The sequence below is a fragment of the Rattus norvegicus genome, chromosome 20, assembly GCF_036323735.1.
Source record: "Rattus norvegicus strain BN/NHsdMcwi chromosome 20, GRCr8, whole genome shotgun sequence".
In the NCBI taxonomy this organism is placed as follows: Eukaryota; Metazoa; Chordata; class Mammalia; order Rodentia; family Muridae; genus Rattus; species Rattus norvegicus.
Window position 1 is genome coordinate 2,917,577 of NC_086038.1, and position 22,090 is coordinate 2,939,666.

The window sequence follows — 22,090 nt, forward strand, 5'->3', positions numbered from 1 at the left end:
CGCCGGCCTCTTCTGCCTCTTAGAACCTTCCTGCGGTCGTGCTCGCATCTCTCTGCAGCAGCCTCCGGGGCTACGTTCCATCCTATCAGTCTGAGACCAGCCCAGAAGAAAAAAACCAAAAATCCTTAATTATCTTCTTTTGCTCGGTACCTACATTGGGACCATCAAAAAAAGATTATTACAGTAAACCGTAGCCATGAGGGAAATCGTGCACATCCAGGCCGGACAGTGTGGCAACCAGATCGGTGCTAAGGTAAGAATTTTATAATTTTAGATGAAATATGTAAGGATGAGATATCTGTGTTAATCGTGAGCAATGCTAACGGGGCGTTTGCATTCTCCGCTCGTCAGATTTGGCCCCTCAAAGTTTTGTACGTATAAATATAACCCATATTTGTAGCTAGCGTTCTAATATTGAGAAAATGTTTTTCTTGGCACATCTTCGGAAAGCTATTAAGAGACGCTTTTGAGTTCGGGGAAAAGGAGAGGCTGGGGGACTCTAAAGAACTGGTATTAAAAGGGGTTTTCTAACGGTCCGAGGACAGGAGGGATGCGGAAACGATCCGAGACAAAGCCGAGGCGAGGTTTTCCCCTTGCGCCACCCCCACCCCGCCTGGAGGGCCCTACTGGAACAGAATGGAGGGGGAAGGGGCGAGGTTTGGCGGGCAGCTGCAGAGATGCCCCGGTGCGCATTACCTCAACAAAGGCTTGGATACTCCATAGAACCCGCCTTCCCAAGGCTTTTTTTAGATTATGATTCTATGTAGGGCACTACTTTTACTTTTCATTGCCCTTAAAAGAGGTCTTAGGGTGTGAGCGGACAGAAAGTGTGAGCTTTTCAAGTATGTGAGAGACTGTCGGGGAGATTAAGGAGAGAGAAAGAAGGAAGGGAATAAAGATCGGAGGCCATGGGGTTTTTAAAAATTTTCCCCCCGTTTGCGGGCAATTGCCCTGTAGCGGGGGAGGGGGAGGGAGGAAGTGCGGCCGCTACATTGCAGCCGAAGGGTGGGACCCTCTTGGGGGCGGGGCTGGAGCCCCTGGCGCGCAGGGACAATGCGGCCCGGGCCCGCGGGGGCGCACTGGCCCCGCCCCTCGAGCTAGGCCCCGCCCGCACTGCTCCCGCCTTTGTGGTTTGCTGGAGGAGCGGCCCGCCACCGCAGTCACGTGGAGCGCGTAAGGGGTGGGCGACTGCAGTGGCCGCACCTTTCTCCCCCAACCCTCTTTTGTGCTGGCCAGGAAGGGCGGTGCCTGGCTTCAGGAACCAAACCTAGGTGCTGAGCCAAGAAGGTGGGCGCCAATCCGCCCATGTAGATGCTTACAGTCCCCGGCCCTTTGAATCGCCAGTCATCCGTCCTATCCACTAAGGTTGTAACCTTCCGGGGCGTAGGCTCCTCGGTAGAGGGTTCCGCAAGCAGATAACGGAATTGCAGTGTCTGCACCACAGCTTCGTTTGAGCATGTCTGGAATCGAAATGAGGGGCGGGCGGCATCCCTTAGGACTTGAGCCATTGAGGCCTCACTGCTCTCTTCCTTATGCAGTTCTGGGAGGTGATAAGCGATGAACACGGCATCGACCCCACCGGCACCTACCACGGAGACAGCGACTTGCAGCTGGACCGAATCTCTGTGTACTACAATGAAGCTACAGGTGAGGGAAGAAATCCCGATTCTTCTGCGTGCCCCCCTATTGAGACAGGGACCCCATTCATCACTGGCCGCCCTGGAACTCACATAGATCGGTCTACCTTCCAAGTGTTGGGTTTAAAGGCAGCATCACCACCCTGTTTTCCCACACTTGGGTATCAGTTACCCCTCTGTGAGACTCCCATTTTTCCCCCCTTACACACACACCTTATGGGGCTGAAGGTTGGCTCTACTGCCACCAGGTGGTAGTGCCTGGAATGACAACTTTAGTGATATGTGGCTGATTTCTCCACCCCAAATTTGAGCTATTTCATCGCTGATCGAACATCTTGAATACTTGTAGGTGGCAAGTATGTCCCTCGAGCTATCTTAGTGGATCTAGAACCCGGGACTATGGACTCCGTTCGCTCAGGTCCTTTTGGCCAGATCTTCAGACCGGACAACTTTGTTTTTGGTGAGTTATGTGGAACGGATTCCCATGTGTCCCCCAGTGGGATTATTTCAAACGTTGAAAGATTAAGAAGTATTGTGTTTCTCTCATATGTGATTAGGCTTTTTAAATTTTTCCCCCTTATTACATTCCAGGTCAGTCTGGGGCAGGCAACAACTGGGCTAAGGGTCACTACACAGAGGGAGCTGAGCTGGTTGACTCTGTCTTGGATGTGGTGCGGAAGGAGGCGGAGAGCTGTGACTGCCTGCAAGGCTTTCAGCTGACCCATTCGCTGGGTGGAGGCACGGGCTCTGGCATGGGCACCCTGCTCATCAGCAAGATTCGAGAAGAATACCCCGACCGCATCATGAACACCTTTAGCGTGGTGCCCTCACCCAAAGTGTCTGACACCGTGGTTGAGCCCTACAACGCCACCCTGTCCGTCCACCAGTTGGTAGAGAACACAGATGAGACCTACTGCATTGACAACGAGGCCCTCTACGACATCTGCTTCCGTACCCTTAAGCTCACCACGCCAACCTACGGAGACCTGAACCATCTCGTCTCTGCCACCATGAGCGGTGTCACCACCTGCCTCCGTTTCCCGGGCCAGCTGAACGCCGACCTTCGGAAGCTGGCTGTCAACATGGTGCCCTTCCCGCGTCTCCACTTCTTTATGCCTGGCTTTGCCCCTCTCACCAGCCGTGGAAGCCAGCAGTACCGGGCCCTCACTGTGCCTGAACTCACCCAGCAGGTCTTCGACGCCAAGAACATGATGGCCGCCTGTGACCCACGCCACGGCCGGTACCTCACGGTTGCGGCTGTCTTCCGTGGACGGATGTCCATGAAGGAGGTAGATGAGCAAATGCTCAACGTGCAGAATAAGAATAGCAGCTACTTCGTGGAATGGATCCCCAACAACGTCAAGACGGCTGTCTGTGACATCCCACCGCGAGGCCTCAAGATGGCAGTCACCTTCATCGGAAACAGCACGGCCATCCAGGAGCTCTTCAAGCGCATCTCTGAGCAGTTTACGGCAATGTTCCGTCGGAAGGCTTTCCTCCACTGGTACACGGGTGAGGGCATGGACGAGATGGAGTTCACCGAAGCTGAGAGCAACATGAATGACCTCGTCTCTGAGTATCAGCAGTACCAGGACGCCACCGCAGAAGAGGAAGAGGATTTCGGAGAGGAGGCAGAAGAAGAGGCCTAAGGCGGAAGCCCTGCGTCACCTCAGGCTGCTTAGTTCCCTTAGCTTTTTTCCAACTGCCCTTTGTTTCTTTCTGCTGCCTCTGTCCTGTTTTTGTTCCGTTTTGTTTTCTCATTGGGGGGTAAACGGTGCCTGGCACGTGGCAGGCGCTCAATAAATATTTCTTTGTGGAATGTCTCCTTTCTCTTTCCGATCTGACATTCTGAGCGTTAACCCTGTGCTTCCTCCTGGTACCCATTTCTTTATTATGACTGTCCAGTTAATATTCTTCCAATATATTCTCCAGGAACCAGCGTTCGGCTCCAGACCCGGGGTAGAACCCAGCCCAGTTCTAAGAACTCAAGAGAGTAGCCACCATCTTAAAGCAAAGTAGCGGGTGGGGAAAAGGTGGGTAGAGGAGATGCTACTTAGGGGGTGGGATTTTCCAGTCAGGGCCATTTAGACACGGGAATCGCTGAGGCTTTCAGTCGATGGGGCTTTCTTTTTTCCCTGCTTCATCTCTCGGCCTCAGGAGAGGTATTAACAGTATTATCACCATTTATATCCTAGCTGTCCTGAGCCAAATCTGCCATTGGAGGTGTCTTCCCTGTGTTGGTTCTCCAAGGGACGTTGCATGGGGATTTGTGGGGGCAGGGCAGCAAGGCCTTGTTCTCTAAATGTCCAGAAACACTCTAATTACCATTTCCACCTGGGTGCCTCACACACTCCCCAGAGGGGAGGTAACATCTCTGCCCCATTTCCCTCCTGTTCCTTGGCTTGGTCATTCCCTACCTTTCTATTTTGTGTTAAACTTGGCTTTTTTTTTTTTTTTTTTTTCATATTGAAAAGATGACATTGCCCCGAGAGCCAAAAATAAATGGGAATTGGAAAAAAAAAAAAGGTGTGAGGCTGCGTGCTCATTCAGGGGCAGGTAAAGTTGCTGGTGGAGACAAGGGTCCCAGGTTGAATTATACTGTTCCTGAGGTCGTGTGGATGGATGTCACAAAACTTACAAAACCTTCTAAGCGAGCAGGCTATCCTAGAAGAACCAACCAAATCTTCGTTTTGAATTTCTGGTGTTAGGGTCTGAACATTGCCCTGGGTGCTATGTAAATGCTCTTATCGTTGAGCTGCATCCAATTAAGTGTCTAATCTGCTCAGGCTGCCTATAACTAGGTGATTCTCTTGCTCCTGCCTTTCCAATGGCTGAGGTTCTTTCAGGCCTGGGGACCACTGAGTGATACCCACAGCTCTCCAGGGGAAAAGGTATGTCTGATTGGACATAACCTCTAACTGACAGCACTCAGCAGAGGGTTGTGGGTTCAAAGCTACCCACAATCCTGAAAGCAGCCCCTCACGCCCATCGTCAACCCTCTAGCACAGTACATCCCACATCCCTCTGGGGTGATTTACCTGTAGTCAGACCATTCTAAGAGACTTGCTCAGGCTGTCTTCCATTTCCTTGTCAGTACCACAGGCTAAACCTACCACACCTACCGGCATTGGGTATAAGTAGTGGCTCTGGTTTTAATATGTAGAACAGGGTGTTTGAGGGGTACGCATGGATACCACACCATTTCCTATAGTGGAGTTGTACAGCCAGACTGACATCTGACCGGTATTGTCAGCCCAGCCAGAGGGTTGTATTTGCAAAGGCAACTTGTAGGGAAAAGACTGAGTCAGGTTCTTGCCACCCAGGCTAGCCTGGAACTTGTTTCTTCTGCTTTCAGCATGCTGCAAACTGATCTTTTAGCTGTCAGTACTTTAACAAGATCTTTGGGTCTTATCTTTCTGTCTCAGTGAGAAAGAAAAGTATAGCTACCCAGAGGGCTCAGTCTCGTTTAATCAGGAAGTTAAATAGTTGGGGTGAAGTAAGATAACCAAAGTCTTGGTGCAGGGCACTGGCAAATGGGCGGAGAGCAAGCCCTCCAAGGCAAGGCACAGACTATTTGGCAAGGAGAGATGTGCACCCTTGGCAGGGGGTCATGCTCAGGGAGGCCAACTGAGGCGCATGCAATGAGACCATTGGGCCACATGTCCAGGTACCATTGGGAACTGAGGGCTCACGCCGTCCTTAAAGGCTTGTTGTGATTCACCTAGAGGAAAAAGACATGACAGCGTGGGAATCCAGCATCTGCTCTCTGTAGCATCCATTTGGAGGGATGGCTTCTGGGAGGACATTGAAAAGGCTTGGGGGAGGTGGATCTCTGAATCCAAGGCCGATCTGATCTACACAGCAAGTTCCAGGTATCCATATAGTCACAGACCCATCACAGAAGAAGTCGGAGGGACTAGAACTTGTATACTCCTTAGCTCAAAGCCTAGTTGGGCTTCAAGGATATCCCAACAAACGCAGCTTGATGAAGTGTGCTTTTAAACTCACGTGGTTTTAATTTTAAGAAGGGGTCTCCGGGGATGGTGCTAAAGCGCTCTGGAGGCAGAGGCAGGCGGATCTATGAGTTCAAGGCTGGCCTGGTCGACAGAGTGAGTTCTGGGGCAGCCAGGACTAACCAAAGAAAGCCTGTCTCCACCCAAAAAGGCTCTTGCTCTCTTTCCCCTTTGCCCCTCCCCCCATGCTCATAGCTGGCCTCCTCTACCTCTGTCTGTCTGTCTGTCTGTCTCTGCCCCTACTACCCTCTTAACTACCCTCCCCATGCTCTGAATAAACTCTATTCTATACTTCAAAACAAAAAAGACAAGAGTCTCACTATATTGCCCCAGATAGCCACAGACTCAGTGCTGCGTTTCAAGCTTTATACACCCAGCTGCATGGGTTTGTTTGTTTGGGTTTTTGTGGTTTACACATCACTGCCATAAGTACTCTGCAAACAATTTCCTAACACCCCAGCAAGGAGGGCATTTTGTACCGTCAAGCCAATTTTGGGTTATTGGGGTTTTATCTATCTATCTATCTATCTATCTATCTATCTATCTATCTATCATCTATCTATCTATCTTTTTGAGACAGGGCTTCTCTGTATAGCCCTGACTGTCCTGGCACTTGCTCTTTGTCCAAGCTGGTCTCGAATTTAAGAGACCCCTCTGCCTCTGCCTCCCGAGTGCTGAGGCACCACCAGGGTCAGCACTTTAAGATAATTTTAAGATCAGGAAAACAGGCACAGATTGGCAACCTGTCGCAGGTGAGGCAAGGGGGATTTACATCGTTCTGACTTTTGCCATAACCCACTGGTGGGTAAACTCAAGGGAAGTAAGTAACGAGATACCGGGAAGGAGATAGCCACCAGCAGGTAGCACTGAATTCTTTGCTCTTCTGTGGTGCACAGGTACACTGGCTGCTGGGACTGGCCAGACTGACGCTCTGCTTCCCAGCCATGGGGAATCCATCATCTAGCATGTCGGAGGTAGTCCTTCTGTGTGTGCATGTGCAACTTGTGTGGGGGAGGCAAAGGCTAATTTGGCTGTCGTTCCTCAAAGCCCTGTATGTTTTCAGGGTCTCTCGCTGGCCTGGAACTAACCAAGCACGCACCTGATATGGGTGGCTTGGGCACCGAGAAAGTCACTGTCGGTGTCTTCCTGGGCTTCCGGATGCCCGTTAAGCACTCCGCCTACTGGGGTTGGGGATTTAGCTCAGGGGTTGGGGATTTAGCTCAGTGGTAGAGCGCTTACCTAGGAAGCGCAAGGCCCTGGGTTCGGTCCCCAGCTCCGAAAAAAAGAACCAAAAAAAAAAAAAAAAAGCACTCCGCCTACTGCATTGCGCGACTTAGATACTCAGTAACACACACACTCTGCACTCCCCCTCACCTGGGAGATGCTGACGCCTGTGAGTCTCTCCACACTCTCTGGCAGACGGCTTAAGATGTCCAGTACTTCCCCAGTAACTTTGGCGGCCCCCATGGTTCCGCTTCCGCTAGACACCAGCGTGATCTTATTGGCTGAGGTCAGGGGGCCACTGATCTCTTCTGCCACCTGGTAGGCAGAGATAGCTATGACCTCGCCATCCATCAGACTCGCCCCACAGCTGACCGCGACTCCCCACTTCGGTCGTGCCTTGTATTTGGCAACCCCTAACCACTTCACCTTACCCCTCCTCTCAGAGTCCCACCCATCTCCAGACCTGGGGCAGTTTCTCCAGCAGCATGTCCAGCTGGGCGGCCTCCTGGTACATCTGGAAGGCTTCTGCCTTCTTGGCCATTTGCTCAGCCTCAGCACGAGCGCGGGCCCCTACGGCAAAGGCCTCAGCTTCCCCTCGCATCTGTGGAGGGTACGGGGCAGGCAACTCATTAAGGATACCAAATTCTGAGGCCAATAAGTCTCAGAGGGTAAAGGTGCTTGCCAGTCAGGCCAACAACCTTACTTAAAATCTCCAGGGGGATCTGACCTCCACACTGGCAAGATGAACCACCCTGCCTCCTACATGGGGCGTGGGGAGAGGGGGAGAAGGAGGAGGAGAAGGGGGGAAGAAGGGAGGAGGTTAGCAACAGCGACAGCAACAACAGTTGTGAATGCCTTTAATCCCAGTAATTGGGAGGCAGAGGTAGATGGATCTCCCCGAGTTTGAAGCCATCTTGTTAACACAGTGAGTTCCAGGTCAGCCAGGACAAAAAACAAGCAATAGAGAACAAGAAACCCTGATAAGCCCTCCCCTCATGCCAATCAGAAGCCATGCCCCAACTCACCCGCACAGACTCAGCTTCAGCTTCTGCCTGCATGATCAGCTGGGCCCTGGGGACAGAAAGGGAAGCGGTTCATTGCCAGGGCGCTTTTTCTGACCATGAGCGTCAAGGGGCCAGAAAGGGGCTCAGGAAGGGGGCGTTACTTCTCTGCTTCCGCCAGGCGCTCCAGCCTGTAGCGCTCAGCCTCCGCTGGCTTGCGCACCCGGGCCTCCAGCTCCTTCTCGCGCCTTGCTATCTCCTGCTCCTGCACTGCCACCTGCTGGGCGCGCTCCACCACCTGCACCTGTACCCGCTGCTCCTCGATCTGCTGCTTCGTCTTGGCCACCTAGGGAGCAAAGGGGCACTTGAGTCAAGCAAGGCTGGGGAGTAGGTGGCCTGAGACAGAGAGAAAAACCGGCACTACCAGTGGGATACAACGTGGAAGAGACCCAGGAAGTCGCTTTCTGGTCAGCTCAGCTCACTGGGTAGTGGGATCCATTTCAAGTACAGAATCGAGCCAAGGCCTGGGAACCACCACCATGTGACTTCTCAGAGCAGCTAGCCTAAGGCCTTAGCGGCAGAATGGGTGAGGCTGCTACACGACCTCCCTGGGATGAGACAAAGGTTAACCCTCTCCAGTAGGAGGGTCCTGAGGGCAGTGAGCCCTTTGTGGTCATATTCTATTTCTGCAGTCCTGTTCGCACATCTCCGTTTCTCTTTGCTGCCACTCTGAAGAGTAACCCACCATCAACTCAAGCGCTCACAGCTCAGTAGTCAGTACTGCCTTTTACATCCTGACAGCAGATAGCTTTTTTTTTTTTAATCTTTTGCACACAGAATAATCGCAAAAAGGAAAGTAGACGTGTTGAAAGTGGCTTGTTTCCTCCCACCTCTTGCCTCAAACCCCTTGGTTTCCTTTCTGGAAGCAACTGCTATTACCAGCTTCCAGAGATCGTGTGTGTTCAAATTTCTCTTTTTCCCCATTATCATGATCGTTTGGCATTTCTTTTTTTTTCAAAGATTTATGTATTATATGAACATCAGATATCATTACAGATGGTTGTGAGCCACCCTGTGGCTGCTGGGAAATGAACTCAGGACCTCTGGAAGAGCAGTCAGTGCTCTTAACCACTGAGTCACCTCTCCAGGTCTAATCACCTGGCTTTTCTTTTTCTTTCTTTCTTTTTTTTTTTAAAGACTTATTTATTTATTATATATGAGTACACTATAGCTGTCTTCAGACACACCAGAAGAGGGCATCGGATCTCATTACAGATGGTGGTGAGCCACCATATGGTTGCTGGGATTTGAACTTAGGACCTCTGGGAGAGCACTCAGTGCTCTTAACCACTGAATCATCTTTCCAGCCCTCATCTGGCTTTTCAACACAGGGTTTCACTATGTAGCCCTGGCTGTCCTGGAACTCAACTGCACGCACACCAGACTGGTTTCAAATTCAGAGGCCAACTGCTTCCCTAGTGCTGAGATTAAAGACATGCGCCACCACCCATCTCTAAATATTTATTATTAATGTACTTTTTAAAAGATTTCTTTTTAATGCATTTATGAGTACGCTGTAGCTGTCAGACACACCATTACAGATGGTTGTGAGCCACCATGAGGTTGGTGGGAAATGAACTCAGGACCTCTGGAAGAGCAATAGCACTCCTCTTAATCTCTGAGCCATTTTTTTTTTCTTTTTTTTGGAGCTGGGGACCAAACCCAGGGCCTTGCACTTGCTAGGCAAGTGCTCTACCACTGAGCTAAATCCCCAACCCCCATTTTTTTTTTAAGTTGGGTGTTGTCACTCTGTAGAAAGGCTACCTTAAAAGTACAGCTGGCTTCAAACTTGATGTGATCTTGGACTAGCTAAGATGGCTTAGGGCATAAAGGCACCTGACTCCAAGTCTGACTACATGAGTTTGATCCTGGGGGGACCACATGGTAGGAAAGAGCTGGCTTGTCTTGTAGCAGCAGGTTGTCTCCGACCTGAACGTACATAAATATAATTAAATTAAACCTAACGGTGGCTGAAGAGAAAGCTCAGTGGTTAAGAGTGCCGGATGCTCTTGCAAAGGATGTGTGTTCATCACCCAGCACCTGCCTGGTGTCTTACAACCATTTTGTAACTCCAGTTCCAGGGGCATCTGATGCCCTCATCTGACCCCCACAGGCACCGGGCAAGAACCCATGTACACATACAGTGCACACATAAACATGTAGGCAAAACACTCATCACATGAATACATAACATAAAAGTACATCTTTTTTGTTTGTTTTTTTGAGTCAGGGTTTCTTTGTGTAGCCCTGGCCATTCTGGAATAGCTCTATAGATCAGGCTGGCTTCCAGCTCCTAGAGATCCTCCTGGCTCTGTCTCTCAAGTGCTGGGATTTAAAGGTGTGTGTTTCCACAGTGAATACCCAGCACTTGGAGGCAGAGGCAGGAAGATCTCTGAGTTCAACGAACAGCCTAGTCTATACTTTTTTTTTTTTCTTTTTTTCGGGGCTGGGGACCGAACCCAGGACCTTGCGCTTCCTAGGCAAATCCCCAACCCCATCTATACTTTTTAATCCCATAATCAATATATAATTTTGTTTAAGTTGTTTTTGTTTAAAGATACCTTATAAGCTAGGCATGGTGGTACATGCTTGTAATCTCAGTGGTAAAAAGGCTGAAACAGGAAGACTGCTACATGTTTGAGTCTAGCCTGGGCTACTGTGTGAGGACCCGGTCTCAAACAAGCAAGCAGGGCATGGTGGTGCACAGCTTTAATGCCAGCACTCGAGGGTAGAGGCAGGTGGATCTCTGTATTTGAGGCCAGCCTGGGCTACACAGTGAGTTTTAGGACAGCCAGGGCTACATAGTTGACACCCTGCCTCGAAGAACAAAAAGAAAACAAAAACAACTAATTGACAAACAAACAAAAAAACTAAAGAAATTTTATATTAAAACACACAGAGCTGATGCATCAGTGTGGAACAGAAGCTAATTGCATTTCAATTTGTGCCTGAACAGAGGAAACCTAACAATACCTAGTTTCTCTGTAAAACACTTCACAGCCTCCAGCGCTAAGGGACTCCACAAAGAAGCACATTATTGCTATCTGAATTGTTTTAGTGTGTGTGTGTGTGTGTGTGTGTGTGTGTGTGTGTGTGTGTGTGTGAGAGAGAGAGAGAGTGTGTGTGTGTGTGAGAGAGTGTGTGTGTGTGAGTGTGAGAGAGACAGACAGAGAGTGTGTGTGTGAGTGTGTGTGTGTGAGAGAGTGTGAGTGTGTGTGTGTGAGAGAGTGTGTGTGTGAGTGTGAGAGAGACAGAGACAGAGAGTGAGTGTGTGTGAGAGTGTGTGTGTGTGAGAGAGTGTGAGTGTGTGTGTGTGAGAGAGAGAGAGAGAGAGAGAGAGAGTGTGTGTGTGTGTGTGTGTGTGTGTGTGTGTTACCCTCAGTCCTGAGAGTCATTTCCAGCGAAACTGTGCAGACTGACTGCAACTGCAACAAGGGAGCACATCTGCGTTTGAGCTTATCTGGAGGCTGCATCAGCGAACTAGAACTCTTCAGCACTCTGGAGTCCAGCGCACACAGCAAACGCTGCAGGCACTGACCTGTGGTTTACCCTTCAATCCTGGTGAGCAGGCAGATCCTCAAATGTGTGACGCATGAGTGACAGGGGCCAGCTACCCCTTCTTGTAATGTGATTGTAATATAAAAGGCCGCCCACGGCTCACTTGCCGTCGTTCAAGGCTGTTTCCTTCCTCACCCTCTCTTTTGAGCACCAAAGTTTTGGGGTACCCTAGTCACCCTAGGTTTCTCTTATTCTCAAGAGATACAGACCCATACCCAGAACACAGCTTGATGAGTGGGGGACAGGGCAGCTCTTCGCTTTGGATTTTACCTGCAACCAGGTGCCTTTACAGAGAGGCACAGTCTACCTCTTGATCAATCACATTCATGGCCTGCCCGCCCTCCTTTCTGTCTGCCTGTCTGCCTGTCTGCCTGCCTGCTTGCCTGAATGTCTGCTTTGGGTTTTCAGCTGAATGCTCCAGTCTACATGTATGTGCAGATGTACACATGTATAGGCGTGCACACACATGTATGAATGTTTGTGTAACATACAAGGTCATTCCTCCTCAGGCACCATTTGCCGTATACTCTGAGTCTCTCGTTGGCCCGAGGTTCAATGATTATGCTACTCTGGTTGAGTAGTGACTCCCCCAAGACTCACCTGACTCTGCCTCCCAGTTTGGGGATTACAAGTGTGTGCCACTGAGCACTTTATCACCTGAGCTCTCTCTCCAGTCCCTGCTTGAGTGTCTGTCTGTCTGTCTGTCTTGGGTTTTTCAGCCTAATGCTCAAGTCTACATGTATGTGCAGATACAGCACATCCGCGTTTGAGCTTATCTGGAGGCTGCATCAGCTAACGAGAATTCCCGCTTTTATGTCCTTAATCATACTGAGGAAAAGGGTCAAAATTGGGGTACCCAGGGGGCTGGAGAGATGGCTCAGCGATTAAGAGCACTGACTGCTCTTCCATAGGTCCTGAGTTCAATCCCCAGCAACCTCACGGTGGCTCACAACCATCTGTAATGGGATCCGATGCCCTCTTCTGGGTGTGTCTGAAGACAGCTACAGTGTACTCACATACATAAAAATAAATACATCTTAAGAAAAAAAAAATTGGGGTACCAGAATCAGAGCAAAGATCACAGTGTCTCTTAATACAGATGGAAGAGAGAAAGAAAGGGGAAGGGTCATCGAGCAGCCTAGACACCTGTGCTTACCTGCAGCTGATAGGCCAGGTCTGCCTGTGCTCGCCGGGTGTTGACCTCAATGTCGTAGGTGGCTTTCTTCAGCTCATAGTCCCTCTGGGCCTTGGCCATCTCTATTTCACTGAGGCACTGTGCGGATACCTTCTCCTGCTTGGCCTTAGCCTCCTACGTCAGGGTAGTGAGGAAGGCCGAGGGTAAGGCCGAGGGTAAGTTTCGGCCAGACTGTCAATGACCACTCCCTGCTTGCTCTCCGCCACACCACCCCCTGCTGACCCAGCTTGGCCAACCACACTCAGCTGAACCCTGCAAACACCCTGTGCCCTTGTCCCCTGGGGGTCTAGCAAGCCAGCGGTGATAGAGAAGCCCCATCTCCCTCACCCGTATCCCCGCATCTCTCTTGGCCTCTGCTTCTCCAATCCGAGCATCTTTCTGCACTTGTGCTGTGCGAGCCTTCCCCAAAGAGTGTAAGTAATCCTGTGGAAGAGGGAAACCAGTTTCAGGAGGGTTTGCGAGATGGAATCAGGAAGCAGGAAGGATCAACTGTCTTGGCTTTTGTTTTGTGGTGTAGGGTGAGGCGAGGGCCCCCAGCACGCTAGGCTAGGTCAGTGCTCTACCACTGAATGGGTTCTGTTTATTGAAATATGGTCTATTATACAAGTCTGTCTTGGTATTTACCTTGTAGACCAGACTCCAACTCATAGAGTACCTGCCTCTGCCTCCTGAGTGCTGGGATTAAAGGCCTGCACCACCACACCAGGCTGTTTGTTTTGAGACAGGATCTCACCCTGTAGCTGGAGCTAGCCTGGAATTCATTATGTAGCCCAGGCGGGAATGGAACTCAATACGTAGCCCAGATCCCTCATGCTTTAGGCCCCCGCCCTGACCCCCACCCATGTTGGGATTTATAGGTTCCAGCCACCAAGTCCACCTCAACTGACTATTTTTACCTGGTCATCGTGAATGTCCTTCAAAGTGTAGCTAACCACACTGATACCCATGTTGACCAGGTCGGAGGAGGCCACCTTGAAAACCTGCTCTGAGAACTTCTGTCTGTCCTTATAGATCTCCTATAGAGGAAGAACGGTGGGAAGAGGGGAGTCAGATTCATCATCTGCCACAGGTGAGCTGGTCTGTCATGATCCTTGGGGACCACTCCTCCTGACACCCCACCCAGGTCTTCTCCTGTCCCCCAGTCCCACCTCCACAGTCATGTGGGCCATGATTGCCCTCTGGTGGCCTTCCAGCGTCTCCAGGGCAATGTGGGCGATCTCTGCCTCTGTCTTCCCCAGGAACATCTGGCAGGCAGCTGCCAGCATCTCCTTGTTTTGCCCCTGGATTTTCACCTGCAGCCGTATAGAGATAGAAAGGGGTGTGATGGGTGAAGCAAGGAGAGGAGGAGGAAGAGCTAGGAGTCTTGGGGGCAGTGGCTGAAAGTGAGACCAGCAGGAAGATGGAACTGAGAAGTCCACAGTCAGAGGTGCTTAATGGCCAGGAGAAAGGTGGGGTGGGCTTTGGGAGGAAGGCTCTGCGAGCCTCACCTGGGCAATGCCCGTGACTGAGATGGGGACCCCGTGGCGGGTATAAACCTTCTCACTCTTGACATTGAGGGTCAGTGTGTTGAGAGAGATCCTAGGGGGAAAATGGAGCAGACAGTAAGAGAAAAGAGTAGAGAAGAAAATGGGTGTCCCCCCCCCCCCAGAGTTCTGTTGCTCTATCTACCTTTGGATTTGTTGAATGCAGGGTAGGACAAACACTCGGCCTCCGGCCACCATGACTGGGGGGCTCCTGCAGAACCCTGTAAGGTGAGGGCATAATGTGACCGTGGCAGAGCAAAAGACAATGGGGAAAAGGGTGGACCACCCATAACAAGAATCTGGATGCTGAGGGGGTTAGCATTCGATGCCTTGGCTGGGAACCACAGGTGGTTTGTAGCCATCGCGGGCAGAACGTTGGGGCTGGGAAGCTCATGCGGGCAGGAAGGGGCAGAAGTCAGGTTTAAAGGGAACGGGGGGGGGGGTCACTGGGTGGGAGGAAACTTACCGGAGACCACCATGGCCTCATTTGGGCCACAAGTGAAAAACATAGTTGAGGCTGCAACTGGAGGGGAGAGAGAAGAAGCCTTTGCAGAGGGGAAGGGGCCCTGTGGCACCTCTTCCCCCTCCTATCAGGAGAACTGCCTCTGCCACCGCCCAGTCCCTTGAGCGCCCCTGTGACAGTCCTAAGATTCCCCAGGGACTTCTTCCTCCGTGCCAACAGATTCTCACTGCCTTCCCCTCACGGCGCCCCCTAGCCCCTCTGCCACACAAAGCTCTCCCGCGCCCAGGGGTCTGCAGCAGTTCCGCAGCCTCCAGGCTCGTCGGCGGCCCCAGGCTCCGCCTCCCATCCCCTCTCACCTTCCGGAATGCCGGTAAGCAACCCCACTGGGGTCTAGGGAAGCGCGGAGACCCGCAGAGCCCCAAAACTGGGTGGAGACTGCTTGAACACCCGGCTTAGTGGAAACTGCACTTGCGCCCCCGACCCGGCCGCACCCTGTTGCAGCAACAGACGCGACCCCGCCCCCTCCCAAGCCCTCGGCCCGCCCCTTTCCCGGCAGGCCCCGCTCGGGTCCGCAGCACAGTTCTCGGCAGCCTAGAGGGGATGCCAGACGTTCCCCCCCATTAACACCCCTCCCTGCTCCAAGCACTGGCCTGGTAGCCCCGCCCCCGCCCGAGGCCACGCCTTCCACTCGGGTTCCTGAATACCCGCCGCCTGCGGTGAGTAAGCTGGTTGCCACACCACTCTCTAACTGGGAAAACCGCAGACCCAGCAATGTATGACAGCATCCGGTGACCGGATATAGGTCTGTAACTCCAAGAAAAGAGTTCAGGACCCAAGAAAGAATACAGACAGGGGACCTTGTCACATCCTCCCGCCACTTCCCCACCCCCGCCTTAAAATGATACACTTTGAGAACCGCTGATAATAATGACAGGCAATCAAGTTTATTCGTGTTCACAGAACATACTAGGCGACCCCAGACAGCCGCCCTCTGACAATCCATGGACCCAAGACTTCCAGTCAGGAAGACATCAAAGGCCACAGACCGTATTCCCAAGGGTCTGCCAAAGTCTTACAACAGAGTCGAAGTGCTGGAAAATGGAGTGTTACCCCTAAACCTATGCCCCCCGACCAAGACTAAACTAATCCTCCCACAACTCTGTCTCACGGACCCTATAAATCGTAATAAATATCTGTGTCACAGCAAGGGGGCATATCTCGCACCCCTGCATAAGTTAGAATAAATATTACATACACCCCTCCTTCACCTAGGAGGATATACATAAATACATAAATATTAATTAGACACCGAGAAGACCTCCGTCCGTCACCAGTGAGCCTAGCCAGGACCCACGGTGCCTCGGGCTCGCCCCAAGAACCGGCATCTTGGCGGTAGTGTTCTGAGTTAGCGTTGCCTTATAAGTCCCAGTTTGGGATACGTTCTTGCGCACCAGGTACCCCTGGTGCCTCTTTGGGTTTTTTTTCCGGACTGTGACCCATCGCGTTTAGAATGCCGCCGGGTGTTGCTGGAGAAAAGCTTTGAGATCCAGAGCATAGTCCGAGGACTCCGAGGTCAGGTTCAAAGGCTCGAGGACAGGAGGCGCAGTAATGGGCACAGAGATGGGCTCAGGTGATATGGCGCTGGTAGCATCCTCCGGAGCCAGGGCCTGCGACACACCTTCTTCAGCCATCAAAATCTGGCAGAAGATGATGGCGAGCAGGAGAAAGAGGATCCTCTTGGCAATGTTGGGTTCCTCGGTTGGTAGCTGGCGCCGGACCTGAGCAGAGAAAAGAGGGAAACGTCAGAGCAAAGTCCCCGCATCTAGTTGTTCCCAAAGGTACCGGGGCGACTCGACCTCTTGCTGCCCACTCGGGCGATACTCACCACTCGAGGGTAGAGCACCCGTCGGCTGCGTTTTCGGTGCCCGCGAGAAGTGTTCGGACGCACGGCGGACGCTACCGCCCGCTCCGGGAGGGGGTCGAAGGTGAAAATCTCGGGACCGGAGCCCCGCCGGAGTTCCGGGCTGGTGGAGGGAGCTGGCGCCGGAGCCCTCAGGCCAGTCATGGTGTGGAGATGGTTGCGTGAGTGGCACATAATTCGCGCGCTGTACAGAGGGTACGGAGGAGTGCGGATCCCCGGTAAGGCACCACTACTTATAGAGCCGGGAAACTCCGCCCTTCGCAGCTAGGGAGCAGTTGGCTGCACAGGGCTGGAAATTCCAAGGAGGAAGCAAAATGTAGGCGGAGCCTTGGCTGCCCATTTTCTAGGTGCCCCAGTGCACGTTTTTTTTGTTTTTTTGATTTTTTCTTTTTGCCTGGGAGTTGTGAATGCGAGTGGGTGCAAATATTGGGAGTAAGCACATGTCGGGACATGTGGTAGCTAGAGAGGGGCTCCCAGACACGTAGCAGATGGTCCAGCCACCCTCCTTAGAGAAGCCCAGTAAGATCAAGGGACCACAGAAAACACATTCACACATACTTGAAGGTATGCATAGGAAACAATCCCAGAGGGGAAGTCACTGCACAAACTTCCAAAAAGATTAAGAACACACTAGAACCCACAGACCCAACTCTGCCTGCCTCCGTTCACGTGAAAACCATACACACATCACAGACGTTTCGACAGAGCACACACACAAAACGAGATGCAGCGATTACCCAGGGACACCCCAGAGAAGCTATTCAAAGGGATAGAGCGGAGACAGGAAGTCCGCAGTCCCCGCTTTTGCCCCTTGTTAGGTTGGTCGAATAATAAGATTATGCCAGTCGTATATAGTACCATTGGGAGACTGCACGGAAGTCAACGTTTTTGAGCACCTGTAACAATCCGAGTGAGAGTATTGTGGAAACCACCCAGCACAACGTGCAACTTCAGCCCTCTGCTCTACTGCTTGCCTTGAACCAGAGGAATTTGGAACCAGTCTAGGGAACACAGCAAGATCAGTTTCAAAAAACAAACAAACCCAAACCGTAACAAAGGAGGGGCTGGAGAGAGAGCTGGCACAGCTATTAAGAGCAGTTGCTGCTTCTGCAGAAGAGGTACCTGGAATCGGTTCCCAGAAATAGCAGCTCACATCTAGTCCCAAGAAATCTGATGCCCTTTTTCTTTTTTTAAGATTTATTTATTTATTTTATGTATGTCATTGTCACCAGAGACACCAGAAGAGGGCATAGGATTTCATTACAGATGGTCGTGAGCCACCATGTGGTGTCTGGGAATTGAACTCAGGACTTTTGGAAGAGCAGTCAGCGCTCTTAACCGCTGAGCCATCTCTCTAGCCCCTGATGCCCTTTTCTGATCTCTGTAGGCATCCGCATGCATGTGGTACACATACATACACGCAGACAAAAGACTCATGCATAATGTAAAAATGAGATGTATCTTAAAACAAATAAGACAATATAGATGAGATGGCTCAGCCTGGTGACTTGAGTTTGATCCCTGGCATCCACACCGTCAAAGAAGAGAACCGATTCTTAGAGAATCACCCCCCTGGGCTAGAGAGATGGCTCAGAGGTTAAGAGCACTGACTTTGGGGCTGGGGATTTAGCTCAGTGGTAGAGCGCTTACCTAGGAAGCGCAAGGCCCTGGGTTCGGTCCCCAGCTCCGAAAAAAAAAAAAAAAATTAAAAAAAAAAAAAAAAGAGCACTGACTTTCAGTTTTTCCAGAGGTCTTGGGTTCAAATCCCAGCAATCACATGGTGGCTCATAGGATCTAATGCCCTCTTCTGGTGTGTCTGAAGACAGCTACAGTGTACTCATATATAATAAATAAATCTTCTATAAAAAAAAGAAATGAAAGTTACCCCCTGACTTCCATGTGTGGTCTACATATGCCCACATGTACACACACCCATATAAGTAATAGAATTATATATGAACACATGTGCACCATTGAGAGCTCTGACCACGGGTGGAAAGCAAGCCCCGGATAAAGCCATCACTTTGGTCTGGAAGATTTTATCCCCTGGATTTAGGAGGGGACCATGACCAGATTCTTCTGTTGGTCCTAAGAAGACTATCGAAGGGGACCCTGAGAAGCTAGTGTTCACATCTGACTCATACATAGTCAGGGAGGCTTCAGTCCGGAGTGACATTTCAGATGACCTGTTAGGTGGTCTATGACACATTCAGATGGGAAGGGTGACTGTGAAAAAGAAAAAAAAAAAAAAAAACAGCAGAGGCTCAAAGCTGGAAAAGTACAGGATTCGTTTTGGGAAATATCAAGGAAAGCCACCTCACAGGAAGTTTCCCTATGCAAGAGTCAATGAAAGGTTAATGGTGGGAGAGGAGCTAGGCAGAGAGGAGTGCTCACAAGACAGATAGGCCGAAAACTTGGGTCTGGCCCCAGATCACAGAGCACAGGCCAAGAACAAGAGCAGTCTAAATTGGGATGAGGACTACGTCCTTGAGGTAGAGTATATGAGGGGCCACAAGCTACTGAAGGGGCCTCAGGCAGAGAGTAACAGCAACCTGACGGAAATGAGAACAGAGGGCTAGAGAGATGGCTCAGCAGTTAGAGCACTGACTGCTCTTCCAGAGATCCTGAGTTCAATTCCCAGCCACCACTTGGGTGGCTCACAACCATCTGTAATGGGATCTGATGTCCTCTTCTGGAGTGTCTTGTGTCTGAAGAAAGTGACAGAGTATTCAAATAAATCTTTAAAAAATGAGACTGGAGGAGACACTTCTAGTATTCTCTCTCTCTTTTTTTTTTTTTTTTTTTTTTTGTTCTTTTTTTCGGAGCTGGGGACCGAACCCAGGGCCTTGCGCTTCCTAGGCAAGCGCTCTACCACTGAGCTAAATCCCCAACCCCGCATTCTCTTTTTTAAAAATAAATCTCTCTCTCTTTTTAAAAAGATTTACTTGTTTTATGTATGTGAGTACACTGTTGCTGGGTCCTCCAAGCTTCTGAATGTCAATAAATCCCTCTAGACTTCTCACATAAACAAAGTCCTAAGAAAAGCTGGGAAGCTGGAGAGGTGGTTCAGAGGTTAAGAGCATCTCTGCTCCTGTAGAGGACCTGGCTTGGAATCCCACAGTGGCTCACGACCATCTGTAACTCCAGTTCCAGGGGGGCTCTAATGACTTCTTCCCATCGCCCCTAGAGCCAGATACACATGTGGGTGCACAGACAGGCATGCAGACAAAAAACAAAAAAAAACAAACAAAAAAAAAAAAACCAACAACAAAAAAAATGAATAAATTTAGTGTAAAAATGGGACTTTTTTTCCCCTTCTCTTTTTAACTGGGAACTGAAAATAGGGCCTCCTGTATGCTAGGCTAATGCTCTACCACTGAACTATATTCAACCCGAGAGTTTTGTTTTTATTTAGTTATTTATTTTTGATTTTTCAAGACAGGACTTCTTTATGTAGCCCTGGCGGTTCTGAACTCACAGAGATCCACCTGCCTCTGCCTCCTGAGTCCCTGAACTGAAGATGCGGGTCACCACCTCCTTCAGTTCAATTTGGAAATTTTAAAAATTATTATTACATTTATTTGAGGGGGGCGTGTGGCTCAACTTTTGGGAGTTAGGTCTCTCCTACCATGTGAGCTCTGGGATTGAACTCAGGTCATCAAGACTTGACAGCAAGTATTTTTTCCTATTGTGCCATCTTGTCAATCCTAGAAGAGCTCTTAGACACCAAATAGGAAACACAGGAGGGCATGTTTTCAACCAAGGATGCTCAGGAACACAAATAAAGCCTCACACTTGGGCTAGATAGATAGAGTTGCTTCCCCGCGCTGTAAGTGATTGTTTCCTGGGCTCATGAGTCCCATCTAAACACGGGAGACAATTTCCACATTTCATACACCTCTTCCTGTGGGCATAAACAAATATCCGTTTTCTCATATCCGCCTTGCGTTCTTGCCAGCATCCTCACATCGGCACCTGAGCCGAGACTACCACACACACCTACACTCACGCTCTCCTTCCTAAGAATTCACACACTACGCAGGGACCATCGAGAGAGCACAGCAGCTCAGCACAGCCGCTCAGCACAGTGTACACAGACCCTCATGCGCAGAGGGGAGGGGGTTGCTGAGGATGAAAGGAAACTGGTGGGAGAGAGCAGGAGGCTCCCAACGTTAGGAATGCATAACTTGTTTGTGATGGAAAATTTCCCCAGGGCTTGGGTCAGGGAGGGAAAACAAGAGACCTCAGGTTCAGGTTTCAGCACTAACTCCTACATCTGGAATCCTGACTTCCAGCTGGGCCCAGTTAGCCTCACTGTCCTTTCTTGTGGCCATACCAGAATGGGACCCGGCGATGACCCAGAGGATCCAGCTCCTTGCCATTCTTTCTCACGCAGTCTCACCCCCATTTCCCAGTGTCTCTGGGGACTGTGGGCTCGGCCACCCAGGAATCCAGGGAAAGATGGAATCAGTAAACCAGGAAGGGGATGTGGGAGTGGGGGCTGGGCGATGAGTTAAAACCGGGAAGTACCAGGGGCTGAGCCCGTCAGCTGTGCCGGTGCCCCGGGTTCTTATTCTGGAAAAACAGGCCCTTAGCTGCTGGAACACCGCCTCCGACACACACACACACACACACACACACACACACACACACACACACACACTCTCTCTCTCTCTCTCTCTCTCTCTCTCTCTCTCTCTCTCTCTCTCTCTCTCGCACACGCACAGAGCCCCACCTCCTCAACCCCAGCTCTCTTTCCCTTCCTCTTCCAGAGCAACGCGTTCCTTCTTTTCCTGCCTTTGACCTGGCATCTCAGTTCCCACCCTCCTTTTGTTTGTTTACTCTATAGAAGTAGGAAAAAAAAATCATCATTTTATCTATTTGTTTAGCCTTTTAATAATTTTTTTTTTTTGGTGCTGCGCCTAGTTGGGTTTTAAAACCAAGTTTTAGCTTAAAACAAAACACAAAACAAAACTTGTTTTGTATGGATGGATGTTTTTCCTGTGTTTGTCTGCGCAGCACAGAGGCCGGTAGGACTCCTGGGATGGGAATTACAGAAGGTCGTGAGCTGCAGCGGATCTAAGGAGAGTTCTTTGCTTCAGCCCCTTAATGCGTGGGTTTTAAACTATGTCTTCTGAAGAGCTGAACTTCACCCCCAGTGTTCATCCAGCTTTCTCCCTTCAGTACCTCGCCTTCGCTTCCTCAAAGCAGAAGTTGGAAAAACTCGGCTGTGGCTCAGGCTTCTCTGCCCGCCCGCAACCCCCTTTCCCCACGCTCTCACACATTGAACAGGGAAACAGTCGACATTTGAAAGTGTGTGACTCTGAGGGGTTGGGGATTTAGCTCAGTGGTAGAGCGCTTGCCTAGCAAGCGCAAGGCCCTGGGTTCGGTCCCCAGCTCTGAAAAAAAAAAAAAAAAAAAAAAAAAAGAACAAAAAAAGAAAGTGTGTGACTCTGAGAAAGGGGGGCAGGACAAAGGGATGCAGCCAGAGGTTT

The 22,090-nt window shown here is 50.6% G+C and overlaps 3 protein-coding genes across 6 annotated transcripts; 1 reads left to right on the forward strand and 2 right to left on the reverse strand.

The window, feature by feature from the left end:
- On the forward strand, positions 1-4,150 carry Tubb5 (tubulin, beta 5 class I). Its single transcript, NM_173102.2, has 4 exons — positions 1-253; positions 1,539-1,647; positions 1,987-2,097; positions 2,229-4,150. Exons 1-4 carry the CDS (start codon positions 197-199, stop codon positions 3,284-3,286), a joined length of 1,335 nt encoding a protein of 444 aa, NP_775125.1. The 5' UTR covers positions 1-196; the 3' UTR covers positions 3,287-4,150.
- Positions 4,151-5,085: 935 nt separating this feature from the next.
- On the reverse strand, positions 5,086-15,330 carry Flot1 (flotillin 1). Of its 4 annotated transcripts, none has more exons than NM_022701.2 (13): positions 15,031-15,195; positions 14,678-14,728; positions 14,357-14,432; positions 14,176-14,266; positions 13,837-13,980; positions 13,585-13,704; positions 13,016-13,111; positions 12,650-12,802; positions 8,040-8,221; positions 7,900-7,945; positions 7,338-7,475; positions 7,025-7,189; positions 5,086-5,358 (listed from the first exon to the last, which is right to left on the reverse strand). In NM_022701.2, exons 2-13 carry the CDS (start codon positions 14,718-14,720, stop codon positions 5,326-5,328), a joined length of 1,287 nt encoding a protein of 428 aa, NP_073192.2. In that variant the 5' UTR covers positions 14,721-14,728; positions 15,031-15,195; the 3' UTR covers positions 5,086-5,325. The 4 variants fall into 4 exon arrangements, with proteins under 4 accessions (NP_073192.2, XP_006256086.1, XP_063135569.1 ...); XM_006256024.5 differs by having other exon boundaries at positions 5,088-5,358; positions 14,678-14,734; positions 15,031-15,330; XM_063279499.1 differs by lacking the exon at positions 15,031-15,195 and having other exon boundaries at positions 5,088-5,358; positions 14,176-14,269; positions 14,356-14,432; positions 14,678-14,698.
- Positions 15,331-15,596: 266 nt separating this feature from the next.
- Positions 15,597-16,801, reverse strand: Ier3 (immediate early response 3). Its single transcript, NM_212505.2, has 2 exons — positions 16,560-16,801; positions 15,597-16,452 (listed from the first exon to the last, which is right to left on the reverse strand). Exons 1-2 carry the CDS (start codon positions 16,767-16,769, stop codon positions 16,180-16,182), a joined length of 483 nt encoding a protein of 160 aa, NP_997670.1. The 5' UTR covers positions 16,770-16,801; the 3' UTR covers positions 15,597-16,179.
- Positions 16,802-22,090: the final 5,289 nt, after the last annotated feature.

Coding starts and splice junctions, on each gene's coding strand:
- Flot1 (NM_022701.2), bottom strand. CDS start 14,720: ATGTTTTTCACTTGTGGCCCAAATGAGGCCATGGTGGTCTCCG. Junction 13,112..13,584: donor AGGACATTCACGATGACCAG/GTAAAAATAGTC, acceptor CCTCTTCCACAG/GATTACTTACACTCTTTGGG. Junction 7,190..7,337: donor TGCTGGAGAAACTGCCCCAG/GTCTGGAGATGG, acceptor TCTGCCTACCAG/GTGGCAGAAGAGATCAGTGG.
- Tubb5 (NM_173102.2), top strand. CDS start 197: ATGAGGGAAATCGTGCACATCCAGGCCGGACAGTGTGGCAACCAGATC. Junction 254..1,538: donor GCAACCAGATCGGTGCTAAG/GTAAGAATTTTA, acceptor TTCCTTATGCAG/TTCTGGGAGGTGATAAGCGA. Junction 1,648..1,986: donor GTACTACAATGAAGCTACAG/GTGAGGGAAGAA, acceptor GAATACTTGTAG/GTGGCAAGTATGTCCCTCGA.
- Ier3 (NM_212505.2), bottom strand. CDS start 16,769: ATGTGCCACTCACGCAACCATCTCCACACCATGACTGGCCTGAGGGCT. Junction 16,453..16,559: donor GGGTGCTCTACCCTCGAGTG/GTGAGTATCGCC, acceptor TTCTCTGCTCAG/GTCCGGCGCCAGCTACCAAC.